The sequence below is a fragment of the Ascaphus truei genome, chromosome 3 (genome assembly GCF_040206685.1).
Source record: "Ascaphus truei isolate aAscTru1 chromosome 3, aAscTru1.hap1, whole genome shotgun sequence".
NCBI lineage: Eukaryota > Metazoa > Chordata > Amphibia > Anura > Ascaphidae > Ascaphus > Ascaphus truei.
In genome coordinates this window covers 332,360,343-332,377,235 of record NC_134485.1, presented here as the reverse complement: position 1 = coordinate 332,377,235, position 16,893 = coordinate 332,360,343, and the positions used below count along the sequence as shown (strand labels likewise).

General features: G+C 40.8%; 1 protein-coding gene across 5 annotated transcripts in view; it reads left to right on the top strand.

The window, feature by feature from the left end:
• The first annotated feature begins 243 nt into the window (after nt 1-243).
• Nucleotides 244-16,893, top strand: part of STAC3 (SH3 and cysteine rich domain 3) — a 45,331-nt gene continuing 28,681 nt past the window's right edge. Inside the window, exons 1-5 of one of the 5 annotated variants that reach the window (XM_075591502.1) lie at nt 244-509; nt 8,994-9,057; nt 11,992-12,250; nt 13,815-13,912; nt 14,804-14,885. In XM_075591502.1, the coding sequence (XP_075447617.1) occupies nt 8,995-9,057; nt 11,992-12,250; nt 13,815-13,912; nt 14,804-14,885 (502 nt within the window). In that variant the 5' untranslated portion in view covers nt 244-509; nt 8,994. Of the gene's footprint in view, nt 510-8,993; nt 9,058-9,543; nt 9,687-10,647; nt 10,746-11,991; nt 12,251-13,814; nt 13,913-14,803; nt 14,886-16,893 lie in introns of those variants that run through there. The other 4 variants (XM_075591504.1, XM_075591503.1, XM_075591505.1 and 1 more) reach the window with 4 other exon arrangements.

Sequence of the window (16,893 nt, the reverse complement as noted above, 5' to 3'; positions counted from 1 at the left end):
GCTCTGGTGGAAGGAAATTTGTAATGTCTAGAACAACTTTTAGAATGTTCTGAGCTTCTTAATTTCTATTGTTGGAATGCGAAGAATGTAGAGTACAATATTTAGAATGTGCACAACTTTTAGAAAATACTGAACAACATTTGAGTTGACCCTTATTTTGTACACACAGCCCCCCATCCATGCAATAGTAATAAAACAATTTCTACGCCTCCCCTTGACCCTATTAATTACATCTCCTCCACCCCCTTCATTCCCAGTTGGGCCTACAGCAGCCATGCTCCCGCTTGCTTGTAAAATCTCCAATTTCTCTGTGTCAGCCTTAGCATCTCAGCTGTCCTGTCACCTCCAGACTTGTCACTCCCCTTCGTCCAAGGAACAGTTTATTGGTATCCGAGAGGAGTGAAGGACGCAGCTCTGAGTAAGCCACCGGATCTTTAGCCCTGATCTTAGCCTTTATAACTGTCCCTTGAAGACATACTGTGTAACTGAGCTTCAGCTAGAAGCCTAAGGTAAGGAAAATGTATAACATTGTAAATCATTTCTTCTGTTCTGTACTTTCCACTGTCTGAAGTTCTGGTGGCTCCATTACAGCTGTGATCTGTGTTCTTCAATTGTTGTAGAACACTTGCTGTGAAATTAACCTTTTTATGCCATGTGCAGTGATCCTTACTTTTTTTTTTTATGCTGCAGCACTACAGAGTTATCTGCTTGATTTACTCTATTTTTTCTGAGTTGCTAAATAATGTCTGAAGGTAAATTAAAGATTTTCTCCAGAAAGATTAGTAAGCAAGTGCTACTTGGTCACAACATACAAAGCCATTGATGCAAAATGTACATTATGACAATTCATTGTAAATGCCTTAAGATCTGAAGTGGTGGACAGCAAGTTATTGGGGGCCCAATATACTTTTTTTTATTTTGAGCTGCTTTTTGTTGGCTTTGCTCACCACATTTACTTTTTTGATAGCTCGAAAAAAATGGTTTAATATTGCAGATAGAAATGTCAGGGCAAGCTGGTTCGATGGGAAATATTTTTTTTTTAATGCAAATCTGGTAAATGGTGGTAAAAAAAATAAAGAGACTTATCAGAACAAAGGTTAAAGCATGAATAAGATATTGAAAGGCTTTTTTTTTTGTAAGATGCCTACAAAACATTGTGCTGACTTGTTCCATCTTACTGGTGAAGATAACAAGAGTATGACTAGTGTCCAGGAAGCTGGGCATCACCAGTGTGCCTCCACCCACCGCTACATATTACTGCACATCATCACATATCATTTTCAGAGGGGCAGAGCGCTGTTTGACGAACATACAATATCAGCTATAGGCATTCCTAGTTTTGTTTCCCAAACCCCTTCACTAGTTTGCTTACAAATGATGTTGCGGTTTGACGAGGGTAAATCTGCTCCACTGGTCTTTCTAGACAGGAAAGATGTAATTATTTGTTCTAATGACTTAAGCAGACTCTAAATGTGTGTTTTTTAAATATATATATATATATATATGTGTCTTTATTTATATATCGCCATTAAAGTACATGGCACTTCACCGTAGTAATACACGTGACAATCGTATAAATAACAAATAATACAAATAACATGTCATGGGAATAAGTGCTTCAGACATAAAAGTAACATTTTGGAAGAGGAGTCCCTTCTCTGAAGAGCATACAATCTAATTGGTAGGGAGGAAGAATGTACAGAGACAGTAGGAGGGCATTCTGTTAAGTGCGTCTGCAGGGGTATACCTAAAGTGCAAGCTTTAGGTATCGTGTATAGTATTGGCCACAGTGCTACTCATGCTAGAAGAGTGTAAAGCTTTAAAAGTGAGGAGAAGAATTGAGAGTTAATATAAATTTGTCTACTAACCCAGAGGAGTAAATAATGTGAAATTATCTTCCAAATGGAAAGATTTAATGCTTCCTGGGCCCATCTAGGAAATGCATATAATGCGTTGCTTACAGATCAGTTGCTTGCACCTCTGATCTGGTAGGGGTTAATAGTACAGTTTAAAGTGTTCAGACACAGTGCAGCTGCTGCCAGCCATCAAACTTGGTTTTAAATACCTCTGCGACTTCAGTTACACAGCCAATTAAAATAGTGTGTTCCAAAAATCCCAAGTGGGAGTAGTGTGTAGAGTTAATTATGTACGTAGATCGTTTCCTTCATATTGCACCTTTAGTCCAGTGGTTTTCATTCTTTTTTTCTCTCCCCTACAACAGGACAGGGTCACAGAAAACAGGACACAGCAGACAGTCAGAGGGGGCAGGGAGTCACAGAAAGTACACATACACACACACAGCCTCATCTCTTTACTGCTCATGCTGTTTCCTCGTCCTCTGCTTGGCCTTACCACGCAGGCTCCTGACACCTCCTCCTTATTGGCTGCTGCTGGGTAATGCAGCCAATCGGGTTAGAGGAAACTGCCCAGCTCTGGGAGATCGGGGAAATCCCGCGGCACCCTTTTGATCCTCTCACGGAACCCCAGGGTGCCACGGAACCCCGGTTGGGAAACACTGCTCTAGTGTATTGTGCTCTATAATTATATATAAATACACGTACGTACGTATGTATGTATGTATGTGTTGGCGGCACTCCTACGTTTGGTGCATAACTGCCCGGGTGCAATTGCAGATGTTGGTAGAAGCAAAAAGAGTGAAAAACAAGCACTCAAATGACATCTTATATACTTGCAACCAGAGTACCTGGAAGATCATTGGGGGGGCCTTCATCCAGCAATGGATCGACAGGGCTGAAGATTTGTATGTATGTATGTCTTTATATAGCGCCATTAATGTACATAGCGCTTCACAGCCGTAATACACATGACAATCATATAATTAACAAATACAAATAACAGATCATGGGTATAAGTGCTTCAGACATAAAAGTAACATTTAGGAAAAGGAGTCCCTGCTTTGAAGAGCTTACAATCTAAGTGGTAGGGTGAACATACAGAGACAGTAGCAGGGCGTTCTGGTATGTGCGTCTGCAGGGGGCCAAGTTTATGTATGAGGTGTATAGTTTTAGCCATGGAGCTACTCGTATGCTTTGTTAAGCAGGTGTGTTTTAAGGTGGGTCTTAAAGGTGGATAGAGAGGGTGCTAGTCGGGTATTTAGGGGAAGGGCATTCCAGAGGTATGGGGCAGTGAGAGGTTTAAGGCGGGAGAGGGATTTAGATATACAGTATGTATGTCTGTATGGAAGGGGTTAGGGCACACACTTAAATGGTATAGACCAGACTACTGGAGAGGGTGCCGCTATCAGAGTACCTATATGGTATAGTACAAAACTAACAAAGGGATATGCACACCAAAAATATGCAAACATGTATTTTATTGGCCCAACGTTTCGACTACCTTCCGGATAAAGGTGTGTGTCTGTGTGTTAGGAAGCAAGCACACCTGGTCTTGGAGAAAAAAATATCACATTTATTTAAACATAACGTTTCAGCTCACTCGTCTTGAGGAAGGCTCCACAGTGAGCCGAAACGTTGATATGTTTAAATAAAATATCAAATGTTTCTCCAAGCCCTAGTGTTCCTGCTTCCATCAGCTTTTATACTTACCTTTGCTGCAATCTGCACCCAGGCAGTTAATTTAGCTTTAGTGGAGTGCCACTATTACCTGCATTATTTAGATATATAGAGGGATATAGATATACAGTCATGTGAAAAAGAAAGTACACACTTTGAATTCCATGGTTTTACATATCAGGACATACTGTAATAACAATCATCTGTTCCGTAGCAGGTCTTAAAATTAGGTAAATACAACCTCAGATGAACAACAACACATGACATATCTAGTGTCTGTGTCATGATTTATTTAACAAAAATAAAGCCAAAATGGAGAAGCCATGTGTGAAAAACTAAGTACACCTTATGATTCAATAACTTGTAGAACCACCTTTAGCAGCAATAACTTGAAGTAATCGGTTTCTGTATGACTTTATCAGTCTCTCACATCGTTGTGGAGAAATTTTGGCCCACTCTTCTTTACAACATTGCTTCAGTTCATTGAGGTTTGCAGGCATTTGCTTATGCACAGCTCTCTTAAGGTCCAGCCACAGCATTTCAATCGGGTTGAGGTCTGGACTTTGACTGGGCCATTGCAACACCTTGATTCTTTGCTTTTTCAGTCATTCTGTTGTAAATTTGCTGGTGTGCTTGGGATCATTGTCCTGTTGCATGACCCAATTTCGGCCAAGCTTTAGCTGTCAGACAGATGGCCTCACATTTCACTCTAGAATACTTTGGTATACAGAGGAGTTCATGGTCAACTCAATGACTGCAAGGTTCCCAGGTCCTGTGGCTGCAAAAAAAAAAGCCCAAATCATCACCTCTCCACCACCGTGCTTTACCGTTGGTATGAGGTGTTTGTGCTGATATGCTGTGTTTGGTTTTCGCCAAACGTGGCGCTTTGCATTATGGCCAAACATCTCCACTTTGGTCTCGTCTGCCCAAAGGACATTGTTCCAGAAGTCTTGTGGTTTGTTCAGATGCAACTTTGCAATCCTAAGCCATGCTGCCATCTTCTTTTCAGAGAGAAGAGGTTTTCACCTGTCCACCCTTCCAAACAAACCATACTTGTTCAGTCTTTTTCTAATTGTACTGTCATGAACTTTAATATTTAACATGCTAACTGAGGCCTGTAGAGTCTGAGATGTAACGCTTGGGTTTTTTTGCAATTTGTCTGAGTATTGCACGGTCTGACCTTGGGGTGAATTTGCTGGGACGTCCACTTTTGGGAAGATTGGCAATTGTCTTGAATGTTTTCCACTTTTGAATAATCTGTCTCACTGTAGAATGATGGACTTTAAATTGTTTGGAAATGGCCTTATAGCCCTTCCCAGATTGATGGGCAGCAACAATTGCTTCTCTAAGATCATTGGTGATGTCTTTCCTCCTTGGCATTGTGTTAACACACACCTGAATGCTCCAGACCAGCAAACTGCTAAAACTTCGACTTTTATAGAAGTGGTCACACTTGCTGATGATCAATTAATCAAGGGCATTTGATTAGCAGCACCTGTCTGCTACTTAGCATCTTAATGCCTATGGAAGCAGTAAGGGTGTACTTAGTTTTTCACACACAGCTTCTCCATTTTGGCTTTATTTTTGTTATATTACACTGTGTCATGATTTATTTGTCATGTTGTTGTTCATCTGAGGTTGTATTTACCTAATTTTTAGACCTGTTAAGGAACAGATGATTGTTATGTCCTGATACGTAAAACCATGGAATTCAAAGAGGGTGTACTTTCTTTTTCACATGACTGTATTTTAGTATATAATATTGTATCACTATCAGTGTGCAGAGGAATTCAATACATCATTTAAATGAAGACGCTTGTCTATAGAGTTTACATTCGGGTTTTAGGAAAATGCAGGGACATAAATTGTCCGCCAAGTAACTTGGCCCTGAGCTTCTCCCCCTCCATGTGTCTAATTTGTGAGAACAGTAAAGGGAGAAGCCCCAATGTATATCCAATATGACAACTTAGTGGATTCATTTTTATATGTTATTTCTTCTGATATGGTAAGGGGAGGGGGATTTAGTTCAATCTTTTGGCCAAAACATTTCAAGTCTGCAACCACGTCATGGTAGACTCTGATCCAGATCTATAAAAAGAAACAATATCCTATTGCTTTCAATTGAATTTTTGCTGTTGATACACAGGGTGCAGATTATTTGCCCCACGTATGTATGTATGTATGTATATTTATTTAAATAGCGCCATCCATTTACATAGCACTTCACAGCAGTAATGCACGTGACATAATAATATAACACATACTGGGAATAAGCGCTTCAGGCATAAAAGTAACATTAGGATAAGGAGTCTGCCCTGAAGTGCTTACAATCTAAGTTGTAAGTAGGGAGAACTTAGAGACATGAGGTGGGTCTACAAGGGGTCAAAGTTGATGTGAGGTCTATAATATCAGCCACGGAGCTACCCATATGCTTTGATAAAAAGGTGTGTTTTAAGATGGGTCTTAAATGTGGAGAGAGAGAGAGAGTGCTAGTCGGATGTTAAGGGGAAGGGCATTCATGAGGTATAGGGCAGTAAGTGAGAGAGGGATGAGTCAAATGTGACATCTAGGCAGTGTGCTTGTGTCAGTGGGTGTATGATAGTTCTGCAAACCGTAATGGAGAAGGGGGCAGTAGGGCCAGGCTTAGGAGGAAGTTTGAGGAGCTGTCTTTGACATGTTAAATTGGAGTTCAGTCAGTTAGGGGGTGTGGGGGTGTGGATGGGTCAGTGTGTGGGGGTGTGGGTGGGTCAGTCAGTGGGTGTGGGGTGGGTCAGTCAGTGTGTGTGGGGGTGTGGGTGGGTCAGTCAGTGTGTGTGGGGGTGTGGGTGAGTCAGTGTGTGTGGGGGTGTGGGTGGGTCAGTCAGTGGGTGTGGGTGGGTCAGTCAGTGGGGGTGTGGGTGGGTCAGTCAGTGGGTGTGGGGGTGTGGGTGGGTCAGTCAGTAGGGGTGTGGGTGGGTCAGTCAGTGGGTGTGGGGGTGTGGGTGGGTCAGTCAGTGGGGGTGTGGGTGGGTCAGTCAGTGGGTGTGAGGGTGTGGGTGGGTCAGTCAGTGGGTGTGGGGGGGTGGGTGGGTCAGTCAGTGGGTGTGGGGGTGTGGGTGGGTCAGTCAGTGTGTGTGTGTCCTGCTGCAGCCAGGGGCGGGTTGTAACATTGCACACCACCTCTCTCTCCCCCCCCCCACATGCAAATTCTGCATACACACACACACACACACACACCCCCCTGCACACAAATTCTGCACACACACACCCCCGCGGGGTACATGCGCCCGGCACGGGCATGAATGACCGTGTCCCTGTGCCGCGCGGGTTGCGCCCGGGTTTGGGCCGTGTACCAGTGGAGGGCTGATTGGCGCCACTGTCAATGGGCGTTAGGAGCGTGTGGGTGGAAACGACGCCGCTGGCAGCTGCTTCTGCGCATGTGTGGCGTCTGTCAGCGGTGCCATCACAACTGCGCATGCGCGGCATGGCAGCGGTCGTGGAACAGTTAGGCGGGCCGTTAGGAGCGGCGGCGGCTATCGCCGCCGCATATGTCAGCAGCCGTGTGTGGGGGTTGGGGGTGTGTGTGGGGGTGGGGGGTGCGGCGGCGATTAGGAGCGGCTCCGGCGGCTATCGCCGCCGCCGCATGTGACAGGGGACGTGTGAGCGGAGCGGCGTCCATTACGTGACGTCACTTCGGTTTCACATTTCGCCCCCCATCTCTCCAGTTTTGTTGTATCAGGACTAGGTGCCACGAAAGAAGTTTCACTTCAAAAAATGACAGACGGGCTTGCACTCATACATGCATGCAGGTCTTGTTAGCATGTTATGATGAGATATTATGTTCTGCATTATCACTGCCATTAAATCCTAAGGTAATTGTGATATTCTGTATTATAATGCAATATTCTACAGAAGTCTGCTACATTGGTACAGGACATGATTTCACTTGTGCGTTCAGCAAACTGAACAAAATAGTCATGCATACACTAATAAAGTTAACACACAGCCTCACTCATACACAAATTGCCATGGGTGACTGACAGTCTCCCATGTCTACCTAGTCTACCTAATATTCTGATTATATGAAGAAACCTAGCCAGTCTGAACTTTGAAGACCTTTGGGGGATTTTCCTGGGTACTCAATGGGCCAGTCTGAGTCTGCTCCATAATGTCACATGGAATGCTTTTGATACCATATGATAAGGTATAGGATAATGTGAGATCAGTCTAAACTGATGGGGAGGGAAATGACATTGACATATTAGTTATTGACAGCTTTTTATGAAAATGAACCAATCTACTATTCAACCACTGGAGCACCAACTCGCATACTGGTCAATGAATACATTTGTAATCATAATTTGTAAAAATCCACCCTGGAATAAAATTTCCTGAATGAAAATAAATTGGCCTGTATGCCTCTACTATGTCCAATTACAAGCTGCATTCATCTTCGTGATTTGATACACATTTTCTTTGTGACCAGCATGGTAAGAGACTCAAAGTACTGATGACTTTCAGTTACTATTGAGTTGGCTGGTTCCCCAGAATCTTTAGGGTGTTACCTAATTGTGATTTTGGGACTCAACATCACAGTACTTTCTTGGTGTACAAGATCAAGGGTAGCAGGGTAAGTTAACACAGTCACTTCTTGCAAAAAAAAAAATGTTGTGGTCACTTTCTAATCTGTTTCCATTTCATAAGACAATGAAATGTTTAGATATAACAATGTCTGCACTAAAACTGGCTGTTTCTCTGTATGACCAACGAATAACTGTACCACTCAATGGTGAATGCAGGGGACAGTAACTTGTTTCCTTTTTGAGTACAATAACACTAACCGTATCATGCCACCAAAATACGAATAAAGGCCCATCATGTGTTGGAGTACCATCTTACATTGACTGCTGGGATAGCTTTGGAATGACCAGTAGACTTGATACCCTTGTGATCAGGGGATTTTTTTTCAGGCTTCTGCTTTTGATAAAGCCGTGGGATCAAAAGTTAGATTAGGAGCAGAAAATCTATGAACTGAATTTAGGAAGTCTTGACTACTGTGGTCCAACACTATCCTTGGTTTATGTTGGAGAAACATGTTACTCCTCTCCCAAACTGTTAACAGAATAACTGTCAACAGAGTCACTTTATTTCCTTTATTACAAATACTATTAATTATATATTTTATCTCTCCTGTGGTAGGTGTCAAGAGACATGTATCTTCTGTAGATCCAGTAGGAAAGAGGTTAATTATGCGAGTCCTGTAGATACCTTGTATGCATGCTAGGTCTTACAGTCACCCCAACAGGCCTAAATACCAACTTTTCAGTTGTAGAGATGCCTATTAAGTATTTCTTTACAAGGCGGGTGCCGCTGTCATTGGACAGGTTCATGAAGACCTCTGTTGTTCCACCTTGTGGTTGGAATGCATTGTGTTACTTTCATGTTGCTAAGATGACCCTGTTTATCTTTGAATGTTTCTAGAATGACAGAGATCGAAGTTCCAGATCCTTCCTCCTCTAATGAGGCTGGAGAGAACGAGAACTCTGTAAGTAATTCTGTTTTTCCCCACGAGTTCTGATACTACCACTTCTGAGCTTCTGCAGACAGTTCTGTGCTATTTGTATCGTCGATAGGATGAGTTATTTTTGTATAACTATCTCTCAATCTTCCTCTCTAATTGCAATATGCACAGTTCTCACTCTGCTCATCTCTCCATGATATGCTTTTTCTCACTCTGTTACATACACAGTAATGCTCTGCTTCTTTTAAATTCAAAGCTATGTTTCATTCTGCTCATTTTACACAGTGCCATACACAATTATAGCTCAGCCTACTCCTCCCTCATTCTGGCTACCAAGTATAGGATCAGCAGATAGATTTAGACTGTTGGGTATAGTTGACCGTGTGTAAGCGGTGAAATCATGAGAACAAAGTCAACAATATGTAACATACCCAGCCCCTCTCCAGTGAGTTAATGGGACAAAACGTACATCTCATTGTTCTGTATTTTTAGCATCTTTAAATCCCCTCATAACTTCAGCTCCCATTTGCAGTGGCACACAAGGGAAGTGGGTGGGATGAAGAGTTGAATAGTATTGATCAGCAGAATCCGATATCAGATACCCATGCAGGGAACAAGCAAGAAGGCAAAGGGATTTTGCAATTATGCAGAAGGTAAAGTTTTGTCTATCGCTTCTTAGTTCTATTTCAAATTTGTAGTACTCACTTGGAGACAGAGTATTAAATAAGAGAGAGCTGTTTGTTATGTTGAGTGAGTGTCAAAGCGAGAGATAGCGTTTTGTGAGACAAGTGTGCTTGCTTTAGGAGATTTTTTCAGAGATGGCCATCTACACAGGTATCTTTCATTCTTCTCCTTGCCATAACATTTGTATCCTCAACTGTGATATACGCAGCTACAGTATCTCTCATTGTAATTCTCTTTGTGGGATGTATATTTATAGTTACACGTGGCCACTTTCGCTGGTGTTTTGTTTGTAAATATGTTTGTTTTTTTTTAATTATGGGCATAATCTCAAAATATCTAAAAGTTTTTACTTTTTCAAAAAGTTTACAGGTTTTACTCAAATGTTCACTTAGTTTCTTGAAACCCAAAATAAAATTATATATTTTCAACTTTAACTTCCGAACTACCTTTGAAGTTTGCAAAGTTTGGATTAGGACCTGGCCATCCTTGGTTTCACCATGGAAGAAACATCCCAGTCATAAGGTCGCTGAGTTAGGCTTATTACCCACTCTATATAGTAGTTATGGAAATCCTTTTAGGATGTGTGGGATGGGACTCATTTAAATATACTTTGCATATCTCATTAGCTTATCTCCCAGCTGTGTACCTCAGGTGTGCTCCTTTTTCAGCATAGGCATGTCTCCCTAATTTATTTGGAAGGAAGTCTGAGGGGATTTAAAAAAATAATAATAATAATATATATATAATACATACACACACTGCTAAATTGTACATTTCTCTCTCTCTCTCTTCCCCCCTCTCCTCTACTTGTCCCTCCCCTTCTTTCCATCCCCTTTTCCCAAGTGGTGGATTTTAATTAATTTGCTCGTCTTTTTTAGCACCCGTTCTGCAGATGGATTTTGGGGGGGATGGGGGCGACGGATGGATTTGGCCTAGAAAATCTACGGATTTGAGCTGGTTCACCTATCTCTAGTCTCAGGGAGTCAGGAGGAACAGTGTGTGTGGCACCTGGTTATGTGCTAGTAGAGGTAGGACCTTTTCAGAGCTGTGCAACTCATTAATTTAGCAGCAGTGTGTGCAATTTTAAATTATGTTTCTTCCATGGTGAAGCTAAGGAATCTTCCTTCTTCCATGGTGAAACTAAGGATGGCCAGGTTCTAAATCCGATGTTTGGAAACTTCAAAGGTAGTTTGGAAGTTAGAGTTGAAAATGTATAGTTTAGTTTTTTTTAAGAAACTATCTGAACTTTTGAGAAAAAAACGTGTACATTTTTTGAAAAAGTTCAAACTTTGAGATATTTTGACATTATTCCTATAATTAAAAAAAAGTTTACAACCAAAACACCAGCGAAAGTGGCCATGTTTAACTATAAATATACGTACATGCCGCAAGAGAAATAAAACGAGATATGCTGTAGCTGCGCATGTCACAGTTGAGGATACAAATGTTATGACAAGATGAAGAATGAAAGATAGCTGTGTACTGTACATAGCAGGGAACACAATGAAAGAAAGCTGTTTCTGCATTTCTCTCATTCTTTCTAACCCCCTTTCAACCATCAAGAGGTAAGTAAGTTGCTGAGAGTGGTCCAAGCGTGTGTCTGGACTAAGAGGCCTGCATTGCTGCTGCCTTTGCTTTACCTGCTTAGTGCATAAATGGATGGATGTACCAGGCAGTGTATTTGAGAGGCTTGTATTGGAGTTTCCCATGCATCTTAAGTGCAGAAATGCTGCTCTGGCAATGCGGTATATGTTGGTTGAGGTACTTTTACAGCTGTTGCGTGCACTGAGCATCCTATGGGTATAAAAAGAAGATCTTGGCAATCCAATAAATTCAGACTTCATCCCTCAGTAAAGCATTAAGTAGACAAATAACACAGACCTTTCCATCCCATTTCAAACAAACATGAGACAACAATGTACTGTATTTGTAAATGTAGTAACCTGAAAATGTAGCTGTTCATCTTTATGTTACGTCACCTTCTCCTGTTTGGGGCTCTCACAGGGAGGCAGTGTGTGCGTAATTATGCGTCCTTGCTTACAAAATACTTTTTTTTGTCAAAGAACCTGAATTGTTGTTTAAAAAAAAAATATATATATATATACATTTCTAAATTGGTGATATTTACACACACACACACACACACACACACACACACACACACACACACACACACACACACACACACACACACACACACACACACACTATTGACATATATTTTTCTTTAGCTAAGTGGTACTGTTTTTTTTTTTTAACACACCTTTCTTCCAGGTGCTGAAGTTCAAGCAGATGTTCAAAAAGAAGAAAGAGAACAATGAGCCAGAGGCCCCAGAGACTCAACCAAACGGGGAGTTGCCTAACTCTGGCCCAATTATCTACTACATCTACGAGTCGGAGGAGGAAGAGGATGATAAGATAGATGAGCCCCTGCCGGAGCCACCCCGGCCAGTGAATGACAAACCCCACAAGTTCAAGGATCATTACCTGAAGAAACCCAAGTTCTGCGATGTGTGTGCCAGGATGATTGTCCGTAGGTTAAGCTTGATGCTTTGTGGTTGGGACTTGAGAGCGATGCTCTACAGGGTGTTAGTCACATGGGCCAAGGAAAGGAGTGACTTTTCATTGCCATGACTAGGCCTGTGAAGGGTTGCAAGCAGCAAGAAATAGAAGGGACAAGGGTAGCTTATCATACACCTGTTAACCTCTCTCTTCTGTCAGAGGGGCGTTTAACATGTCATGGCCATCATTTATCTTCCAATGAATGCATTCATCAATCCACCATTTTATTTATCGGCCTAACAAGCATGCATCTAGTATATGAAGCTTGAGATAAGTGTGGCTAATTGTTGCAGTATTCAATAATTAGAATTGTGCTTGGATGTAATGCTTTCTTTCCCTGACACACCTTAGGCAAACCAATTACTACCCTACTCCTGTGCTTACCAAGTACTGGTCTTTTCCTCCTTAGAGACTCGAGGTGTCCATTAGACCTCAGCTCCAGCAAAATGCTGCCAGATATTATTTCCCAAAAGTTCTATGCATTTTAATCATAAATGCCATACAGTGTTGAGATTAACCTTTTCAATGCTGAACAGAATTGCATTGCTGTGCTCTACCGAACTGAAAAGGTTGAAATAAGACGCCACCCATAAAACTTAGCCCTAAAATGTTAACCAAATTAGTATGTCAATTATTGGAGGCATACAAAATACAATCTTAAATAGAATGTCAGTGAAGGCAGCCATTTTAAATCTTAAATTAAATTCAGGACACTGGAATGAATTAATAAATTCCAAGAATGGGACAATTTGGCAAGGTCTTTTTGCCGCGGTCTATTTCGCTGCTGTATTTAGGCTTTTTATGGTTTTGTTTTTTTAGGGGCTAGGTGTTACGGTTAGGAATATTATAGTTGGGGTTTAAGGGATAAGGTTAGGAACAGTAGGGTTAGGAGCTACCGATTTTAAGGTTTTAAGAGTTCGTGGTTAGGGTTAGAGGTTAAAGTTCTAGGTTGCAGTTATCAGCATTGCCCAAAATGACCCAAAACCTCCAGACTCCCAAGGTCATCTGCGGCGGTGAACGGTTCTGTCGGCCAAACAGCCGCGGCAAATGGCCATGGACAACTGTCCAAGACCCATGAACACCTGTCATCTAATTGTAGGACACCCGTGTTCTAATGATTCGGTCTTGGTTGTGTATTCCCATTTGCTGGCCTGTTGGCAAAATTCACATAACAGAGGTAAGATCTGAAGAGAGAGCTGTCTGGATCATTATCACACTGCGGACCTGAAATTAGTAGGCAGATCTGGAAGGATCAGGAAAGCAGAACCACATATAATGAATTTATTGTTTCTGAATTCTACCTTTCATAGAACACCACCCATACAGTATGTCCTCACAATTGTATTATAGATGAAAAAGAAGGTCACTGCTGAAGGACTTCCGGTGTCATAAATAACATACACATCATATATGAATGCCTCCTGCCTATAAGAAGGGCGGAGACTACCACGAATTGTTTCAAAGGAAAACAAATAGGAAATGATAGAGTATGGCTGGCACTTTAACCCCTCTTTTTTTTAATTATTTATTTGTAGTAAATAACAAGTTCGGACTGAGATGCAGAAACTGCAAAACCAACATTCACCATCACTGCCAGTCCTACGTGGAGTTCCAGAAATGTTTTGGGAAGATAGTAAGTGATTGAGAAGGCTCTATTTTTCTGCCTGTGTTGTACAGTACAGTATCTGATCTTTTTTAAAATGGAGGCTTTTTCAGGAAACTTTTAAGAGGATAATGTTGCAGGTTCTCGCGGTTTTTAATTCTTATGGAAAAATGGATGCGTTGTCAGTGTAATGTCAATTACAGAATATTCCAGGTCTCAATCCATAAGAAAATGAATATTTTGATGATATGCAGAATTGCCAACCAGACTCCATAGCATCATGAATTTAGTATAGTACATATTATTGTTAACACTAGCCCCAGTGAATTCTGGAATATAATAGTCACGTATCTTTATGGGAAATACTGACTTGGAAAACCAGAACTGGATCCCATTCTCATGATGACATGAAGGTAAATTGGCAATAATCATGTAACAATCTCTGAATCGGTAAAGTGAGAAGAGAGGAGACGTCATCGACATACCCATCCATTTTTTGTATATGTAAAACCGAATATAAGCTCAAGGAAAACACAGTTCAAAATATAGCAAATTACTATAAATAAAACAGAGCAGAAATCAGGTTAATAGGAGGATGTAGTCAAGCCCGGTAGCAGTATAAATGAAACAGGAGGATAGAAGGAGACACACATATGGGGAAAATTGAAGGTAAACAAATAGAACACTCACAGGAGGACTGAATATGGTTGTCAGTGAATGTCCAGCGCTGGTTTCTTTTTCATTTGTTGGCCATTAGTCAATGCAGAAGTTCAGTTGCTTTATTGCTTTTACATCACTATATCACGCATCTTCTTATAAGTTTTAAAAGCCTGCTAACTACCAGTACTACTTATGTCAACTTTGTCTCAAAAGATGCTCTTCAAAGTGCAGGAATTAACCCTCTTCCATCTTACCTTGCAGCCCCCAGGTTTTCGCCGAGCATATAGCTCCCCCCTGTACAGTAACCAACAATATGCATGTGTGAAGGAACTGCTTCCTTTCTGTGAGTATCATTCATTCCCTTCACAATCTACAGTATTCTGTCATGAGGAAAAGTGACCAACTGGATTTTTTGTTTTTATTACAAGGTCATCTTGTAGAGTCCTTTGGTCCATTTGGGATGGTGAAGACAGATTTTACTCATGGTCTTACTCTCTCACTGTCATCCTGAATCAGGAATGAATGACTGGATGAACCAGTCTGTGCCTTAATTATTCCCCTGAAATAAGGGGGACATTTTCAAAAGAGCATACATCCTTTCTGTCACTGAATTGCTATGTAACTACTGTATACAGGCAGTCCTCGGTTATCCGACACAATGCGTTACTCAAAATGGCGTTGGATAGCGAAACGTTGTAAAGCGAAACACGTTTTCCCATAGGAACACTGTTTAAATGAAAGGTTCCGTTCCTGAAGGCATTTTTAATGCTAAAATACACAAACTATTTTACGCAGACAATAAGATATGCAGCACACACATAAATTATATAGTGTACATAATATATTATATAGTTTAATATATTATATAGTATAATATTATAAATATATATATATATATACGCTCTTACGACGCTTTGCAATGTATATGCAATGAATATATATATATATATACACACACACACACATAAACAACGTTGCAAAGCGTCGTAAGAGTGTTGGATAAGCCGTTTTGGCGTTGTAAAAATGAACATAGGTATGCATTGCATAGCGTTGGATAAGCCATTCGTTGTAAAACGAGGACTGCCAGTATAGTGAAAGTACTAACCGAAGTTGTCCATAAATCTCTTATCTCTGCATCACTGTATCATCCTGCAGCCTACAGATAGTGTCAGAAATGGAAAAGTAGAAAATACATGATAGAAAATGTACAGTCTTATTCACACAACTGGTGTCTGTCAGTAGGCTACATACATTAGTTCTATTCTGATTGTTTTTGCATCATTCACCAAGCACCCACCTGTATGGGAGAGACAGATGGCAGAACAGGTCCAATTCCACAAGAGCTAAATGATGGATACTGTGTATCTGTTTTGAGCCAGTGACCACAAGATGGCATCACTATTCCACAGAAGCTATTCATGTTAAGACTGTACTAGTACACCGTTTCTCAGCCCTCTCCCAGGACAGCACAGCCATACCACACTTTAGGAATAATCAACGAATTACCAAGCACTCATGTTTGCACTTATTTACAGTTTATATCAATGTGTAGTTTGCTATCTATCTATGCTATCTATCTATGTGTAAAATATCGCTCTTTTACAGACGACAATTTAAATAAATTTAAATTTCAACCTGTCGTCGTATTTGAAGTCATGTGGCCACACTAGGTCACTGGTATGGAAGGGTTAGAACCTTTTTTTTTTTACTGCGTTTCATTGGCTATTTTGTTGATTGCACAAGATTCTCAATTCAATTTCTATTCCTCATGCATGTTCTGTATGAAATTGCCTCAGTTTGCCCATATGTAAATGTTAACATTATTGATAGCTTACAGTACTTCCATGTCATCATGAGGCATCGGACCAGTCCTGTTTAAAAAAATTTTTTTTAGAACTCCATTTTCCATAAAAACACAGAACTACAGTAAAAATGGTTGAAACTACCGAATGGTTGAAACCAAAGGGAAGGTTTTTAGAGGAAAGGTCAACAATGTAGTAACTACAATTCAATACCAAGAAGTTCTTAATCATGCATTTTGTGCTTCTAAAACCCAGGTGCAGAAAACATATGTGGTACAATACTGCCACCATAGAGGAAACAGAAGAAAGGATTATTATGTGTGTTTCTGTAAGTGATAGGACAAGCCAGCATGATGCTCAATTCTATTGGGGCATTCATTAGCAGCAGGAAGAAATATAGTTAGTAAATGAACTTTATAGATCTTTGTTACAGTACGTTATTCAATTCTGAAAGTAATACCATTAGTAGGACAAAATTGAGGTAATGCAAAAATAAATAAATAGTAAAATTAAAGTTGTGCATTGATTGGTTATAAAGACCTCAACATG